General features: G+C 26.7%; 1 protein-coding gene across 1 annotated transcript; it reads right to left on the bottom strand.

The window, feature by feature from the left end:
- Positions 1–725: 725 nt before the first annotated feature.
- LOC122272368 (GPI-anchor transamidase) lies at positions 726–6023 on the bottom strand (the record flags this gene model as incomplete). Its single annotated transcript, XM_043055966.2, is given in 5 exon segments — positions 726–822; positions 3504–3615; positions 5376–5511; positions 5588–5742; positions 5829–6023. Coding segments are annotated over 5 exon segments (581 nt in total), but the record flags the coding sequence as incomplete, so codon positions are not given.
- Between the last annotated feature and the right edge of the window lie 1615 nt (positions 6024–7638).

Genomic DNA, 7638 nt, shown 5'->3' with positions numbered 1-7638 from the left:
AGTCATGGTTGAGTGTTGTTGAGCTACGCAAATAGCAGTTGGAAGGCAATATTTTATTTAGCTTCACAAGGTATATTCAAAACATTTTCTGTCAATGGCGGAGCTTAAATTCACACTCCAAAACTGTGTGCTTAAGTTTTTATCCCAGGGAAAGTAGCAAATTTCCTTCTATTTTATTATATTTTAGGGAAATAGAGAAACATTAATAATTATAATTGGTTTATTAAATAGGTCGCGCGATTCCCACAAAAAGTAAAGGGAAAAATGTCTTACTTTTAATAAATACATACTTGAGCCAAAAATGTATTTAACGACAGGATGTGAATTTAAAAGTGTGAGAAAGTGTTTCGATTAGAATAATAAAATAAAATAAAAGGATTTACAGAAAAGGAATAACATAAAAAGATTAATTGTAGCTTTTTATGTTACATATATATATAGTTTTTTTTTTTTTAAACTAAACTTGATTTATTTTTCAATAATTGTGTCAATTAAATTTCACAAGAAATTTAATTGAATTATTCACTTTCATCAAAGTTTATAAACAATATTAAAATTAAATAAAAAGATGTATTTTAGAGAGGAAATTTTTAAAAAAAACTTTTCAAACAATCAAAAAAGGAATTATGCTTTTGATATTTTTAAAACTTTCATTAATCTAAAAAAACTTTCATAAAATTAACACAAGCAAATTTAATTTCAAACAATAAAGAAATAACTCTTACCTCCTCTTTTCCCACATTTGTTCAAAAGCATCAGCAAGTTCTACATTTGTGATTTCTTCAGAATCTTGAAACTTCAAAAAACCTTCACCTCCATGACCTGCAAAAATAAAATAAAATTAATAAATAATTGCTAACTGCAATATAATTATAGGAAAAAGATGGTTCTAAAAAAAGTAAAACACAAATGAAATATAGATGAAGGAAATTGAAGGAAAAATAGCTTTAATAAGAGTGAACTTCTTAAGTATATAGTTAACATATAACTCCAACTATAAAGTCATCAAAACTGCAAGGAAAATACCAAATTTTAATATTCTGGCTCTTACTACATAAAAGTGGCTGAAATATTGACTTCACAAAAATAAAATTATAACTAAACAAAGTGCAAAATGCTCAGTAATGACTGTCCTTAAGATATATACATAAAATTTAACAAGAATTCTACAAACATATATCAAGAGTTGTGATTAAGAAGTCCTCTTGAATGCACTATATTAGAATTTCAGTAAATATCCTAAAAATAAAGCCCAGAAACTCAATATATTTCCTTAAAAAAATATTTAAAATGGTTATTTAAAGTTTAAAAAAAAAAGCTAAATCAATAAGATTATAATGTTTTCAAACAAACTTTATCCTACAAAATTTGAATAAAAATAAAGAAGTTTAATAGATGGTTTTAATTATTATGGACTACTTTTTACGACAAGACTGACTTCAAAGAGAGGTCATCTTCTCTTCTGTACTCTTCAAGCATAAAAATTAAAAGTCTAAAATAAAAGTGTGGAATTTCTGGCACTTTAATTTGAAATGAAGTTCAATGACACGAGTTGCTCATGAACTAACTTTGCAGTATGATTCACAATATAAAATTATAATTGTATAGATATTAGAGTAATATAAAAATTTATTTTTAAAAATATTATATAATAAAATTATCATGATTTTAACATTATATGATAAATTTTATTGTAATTTAAGTAAGAACTAAATAGGAAAAAATAATTTTAATATTAGAAAAACTTATGAACTTAGTTTCTCATTTGCATAACTAAAAATGTTAAGACTAAGTCAGATTACAGGAACTTTTTGTAATTTATCAGACTTCAATTTTATTTGATGTTCAAATCCTGTCCTATTCATGCTATTATTCTACAATTACATGCACACACAGACATTGAGCCATAAACTTTTTGCTCAAAAAATGTCACATTGTTAAAGAATAAAAATGTCGATGCACAAAAGTTTATGAAACACAACAACATTATTTCATTACAACATTACATTACTACATTAAAAAAAAAGAACTATTCAAAAAATATATTTAGAATTTAAAACTTAGTGAGTTTTAAACAATGCATCAGGACTTCACATGATCACGTGATCAGACCTTGTACATGTGTATTCTACAAACCTGGTGTGAAGTTGTTAGAAAATTGACATTAATTTCAACATTTAGAAATTTTTTAATATATGATAATAATTGTAAGTGTGACACATAATTTTAAGGGGACACCCATCTTTCATTGCATGGGCCTCTAACTTTCATCACGACTTTTTCGGTTTTGCTAGCTTCTTCACCATCATGGAAGTTTAATTGCTTTAAAATGTGCTGTTCTGCAAAATAATGTTGTTTTTTAAATATTAGATATTAAACTGATTATATGAGCTCTTTCCGGTTAATTATTAAATAAGCCATGCTATTTTATTCCAAGATGTTTTCAGTATATCAAAATTATTATAAAAAATAAAAACTACAGAAAAAAGTTTTAAGCTTTAGTACTCAACACCAAAGTTAAGCACTAATAAAATTTATCTACTTCTAATAACTATAGCTGAATAATTTCAGCTTACTTGCCACAAATTAAATTGTTTTACTTAGAAATATTAGTTTTAACATAAACTTCTGAATATTTATATTGTAAAACAGAGATATATTGTATGGGTATGTTCTATGTAAATATCAATAAGGTCACACATCTTTTAATTAAATATAATATTTGTTTATGTACACAAACAAACACACATTCTCCTCTCATTTAAATTTTAAAATTTATTTTGCTGATCAATTTGAATACTTATTAAATAAGCCATGCTATTTTATTCCAAGATGTTTTCAGTATATCAAAACTATTTTAAAAAGAAAAACCTACATAAAAGTTTTAAGCTAGCTTAACCCCTTAACCGGTGCACTCGAGTTAATTCGAGCGTGCTAAACAGGCCAAACTGTGCACACTCGAGATAATTTGAGCGGCGCTGTATTTTATGCTACTATAATTTTTACACTCGAAAATAATCGAGAATTGAAAATAATATGAAAGCTAAGAAAAAAAATTGTTTTATTGATATTTATCATTTACATAGGATTGTAAGCTATAACACTTATTTATTCAAGAATAAAATATAACCTTTTTACATGGAACAAAAGCGCAGTATATCAAAATTGCCCACCAAAAGAAAAAATTTTCTAAAGTGTGTTTTTTTACATTAAAAAAAGTGATTTTTTTTGGCCAGTTTTTTTCTAACATTCTGTGCGTTAAGGGGTTAATAAATAGGCAAAATAATATTTTAAAAACATTTTTTTTTTTCATTCTCCTCAATACATTATAATAAATCAATTAGGTCATCCAAAAACAATCTTAGTATGCCATTAGGTGACCTCGTAAAAATAATATCTTGTTCTAGTTTCATTTCATTTTTGTCTCTTGTATAATAGAATCATGGTTGTTATGCACAATAATATGCATGGTAAATAGATCCAGAATATTTATTATTCTTTACCTGTCATATAAATCAAAATATTGCTATGTTCGTCAGAAAGCAAGCGTTTGGACCTGGGAGTACTAGGAGATAATCTTCCAGTTAAAATTCGTATAAAATTCTCAACAGTTACCTAAAATAAAATAAAATTCATATTAGCATTTTAAAATCCTTTTATGTGCAAAATTTCTGTTTTTTTTTTTTTTTTTTGGTTTATATTTTGCTGTTAATCAATTCAACTTTATTATTTTAGTAAAAACTTAAGTGATGTTTCCATACCTTAAAAGCAGCATTTATTTTAATAATAATTTTAAAAAATGTGCAGTAAATTTTTTTATGATTACCAATTTGTACTCAATTTCTTAAAATTTTCTTTCAGTACATGCAAGTTAAATATTTTGATAGAAATTCAGTCCTATTTTTAACTTATAGCTCTTAAGTTGATCTTATTTTTTAAAAAAAAATTTTTAATAAAGATAACATTTCTATAACATTTTCTTAAAAAATTATGTTATAATTTTTTTTAATGAAGTTCAAATAATTTAAACTTTGTTTTACTTAAGAGTTCTTTGTAAGTTTGAACTTTGTAAGTTCTTTGACCAACGTTTAAAAAAAAAAAAATTTTAAAGCATGTAAGTAAAATATTTTGATCGAACTTCATTATTTTTAAACACATAAATCATAAGCCGTTTCTATTTTCAAATAAGACAAAGTTCTGTAAAGCTAAAGCAAAGCTTATGTTTATTTTTACTTTCAAAATTCTGCCTTAGAACAATCCATCTTTATTATATTAAATAAAAACTATTGTGTGAATTTATTGATGATTTAAAAGCATTTTTAAATTAATATTTTTCATTAACGATGTTTTTTTTAATTTACTTAAGAATAGTTTTAGATTTCTAAGAGTGTGCTTTTGTCTTAAAAGAAACTACATCTGAATTTATCTCATAACACGATACATCATAACGATGCAATGTCTAACAGACAATTTTATCATGATATAAAATTTCTTACATCACCTAGTCCTATTCTTGGGTATATATTTATTATTTTGTTTTGGTAAAAACGAAGAAATGTAAGAATAACCTGATATAATAAATGACAAAAAGAAAAGTGACCCCCTCTATATGCTGACCAGTAAAATCTAAATTAATCACTAAGCAATGCACTGTAAGTGTTCAATTTACTCAGGTTTCATTGTACGCCTATAGTGAAAAAGAAGAAGGCTATGAATTCACATCCATTCCCTTCAGCAGTGTTTTTTTTTTATTTTTTAGTGAGTGTGGGCTATGGTTGATGACAGTTTTTCTTAACAAAATAATTTTAATTTCATTTCTTTATACAGTTATTTCAAACAAACAAAAATATTTTCATTTTACTTGTAACTATGATACAACATACAGAGATAACAAGCACTCCGGGTTTGACAAAATATTTTAATTAATAGAGAAATACAAACTAAAATTTGTAACTTTTTAAAAAGCTCAACTGTAACAAAGTGGCGTATCACATAAGCCTTCGAATCATTTAGAAATAGCTGTGAGTAAAAACCCTATAAATCAAATTCACTAAACCAAGAATCAAACATCAGAAGACTTCCCCCTTGAAAATATTTATTTGCTGTCCGGAGCAAGATCTCTGAACAAATATCAAGAGATATAAAGTTTATATACTAATTAAGAAAAAAAATTCGAAATATTAAAGCAATTAAAATAAATAATAATAATACATCCAAATGGAAAAATGCGCTAAGCAACAGTAAAACCAAGAGGAATTAAACAAATAAGACAATAAAGAAAAATTAGGAAAAAATATGACAGCCATATTTTTTCCTAATTTTTCTTCATTGTCTTATTTGTATATATACTAAATTTTTCTTGAAACTAAATTTACCTCATATCCTCTATAATCTACTTCAACGTCATCACCGTATACATTAATATGATGATGAGCATTATTATAAACTGTTGCAGCTTTGGGATTACGAGGATTGCAAGCCATGTCATCCGCCAGCATTAAAATTATTCGGCTGAAATATAAACAAACTTTAAGAAAAAAAAGCACAAAAAGTAATAAAATTCCTCAACAGAAAAATTTTTAAATACCTATCTGGAATACCAAGTCTCTTCACACTTCTGTAAATTGAAAGTACGTTGGAAACATGCCGGTAATTGAACCAAAATCGAGAAGTACATACTAGAACTGCCCAGTTATTTGTATGGCCAGTTTGAAAGAAATCTTCCAAATCTTCTTCAGATGCCTACCCAAATAAATCAAGAACTAATGAAAGAAAGAAAATATTAACTAGAATAGATATATTTTATGCAAACCGCATTCAAAACATACCTGTACTATATTATAAAAAGAAATTAAACACAGAAATAAAAGGGAACTAAAAGTTAAAAAAATATTTTTTTTAATTTTCATTATGTTACAAAATTACTTCTTTCATTGAATTCAACGATATTACAGTGTGAATAAGTTCTTAAGATTTGTTTACATTGGATTTGAGATAATCACAATAAGACAGCAAAATTTTAGTAAATCTAAAAGTTTGCTTATAGCTTTCTAATTAAATTCAAACGCAATTATAATTTTTTTAAGGAGCGTTTTCACTGCACATATGAAAACTTGCATACGCGAAATTAGAGACGTGAATGAGAGGAGTTGAAATCGAAAAACTCGCCAATCAAATTTTAGATTGCATTTTCCAATTCGCTTCTATGCTGATGTTTTGGCTTTTGTGTAGTTATCCTTTGTCAGCTAGTGATCCAAAGATTTCGGAGATTAGGAATCGGGGAGATATTAGGAGTTTTCAGGAATATAAATTTCTGTCAATGCTTTACATATTTTGACAACAGAGGTCCCACGTATTAAAAGATTTACTGCTTTATATTTTTTTTTTACCTATTTTCTTATTTTTATATTTAAAAATTTTCTTGCTTCTTTTAAAATCAATCTAATTTGACAATCGTTTATTACACTAGAGTGACCATTCTCTATTACCAAGGGTCAACTTAGGCGACAAAAATTAAGGACAAGGTTGTATAAAAACTCGGTGTCACCTTAAAGTTTTTTCACCCATCTTGATAGTTTCGAATAACAAAATAAAGTATTCTTTTATTTCTTTAAGTCGCCTTATAAAGTATTTTCCCACTTAAGTATTTTACCATTTAAGTGTTTTACCACTTACTTAGTCTTACTATGAGTCTTATATATCATTAAATTTTAATTCATTTATTTTTACTTGGTAATATTGTATGCATTTTAGTCATCAATATACTTTACCCTAAAATATTTGTCAGCAATTCGTGAATAATTTTTCATAAACTGAAGTTTTCCTTAATTAATATTTAACGAACGATATTTTTTTTTTCAAATGTTGATGCCTTTTCCTCGCTATCACGCAAGCCCCCCACAATTTTTAATACAATTTTTATGAGATTGCTTTGCTATTTTATTCATCTTCGCCTTTATCTTATATTCTTGAATTCTTGTTTGCCTTAATCTTATTCAATACCCCCCTTTGTTATATTTAAATAGTTCTAATATTCTATTTAAAAAATATTAGAGGCAAAACACTTCCACTCGCCATCATTCATTAACCCAATGAACAAGCAATCCTTTTAAGATCGCTTTGATCGTTCATTTACAGTAGGGCAGTTTACCGATAAAGCGATAAAAAATTAAGATATGTGTTAGGGTTAAAATTTGTAACTTTCGTTTGAATCATTGGATTTCGTTAACTTGTAAATTAAAAACCTTTAAAAATTTACCTGCTTCAGTGATTTGAATTTTATTTTCTCTCTTAAGTATGGATAAGGGCATTTTGCCAAGTACCGAAGATCATTTTAGAAGTTCATCGGGAAAAAAATAAAAGTTAAACTTCGTTAAACTTTTATTAAGAAAGTTAAACTTCGCAATCTGTGACGTTAATTGTAGAAGAATCAGCAGTCGTAGAAGGATCACTAGTTCTATTCAACGACTCATTTTCCTGCTCCGCTCTCTTCCGTGCTCTGTAATCACGGTAATATTGTGCATTTTTCCCTCGTGGACCTCTTGAACCAGTGGAAGTGCTTGTGGTTGCCTCATCGTCTCGCCCTGGAAAATGTATTTGTATTAATAATGTATGTGAATGCGTCATAATGTAATTTCA

Source organism: Parasteatoda tepidariorum, chromosome 6 (genome assembly GCF_043381705.1).
Source record: "Parasteatoda tepidariorum isolate YZ-2023 chromosome 6, CAS_Ptep_4.0, whole genome shotgun sequence".
In the NCBI taxonomy this organism is placed as follows: Eukaryota; Metazoa; Arthropoda; class Arachnida; order Araneae; family Theridiidae; genus Parasteatoda; species Parasteatoda tepidariorum.
This window is presented reverse-complemented; position numbering and strand designations above follow the sequence as displayed.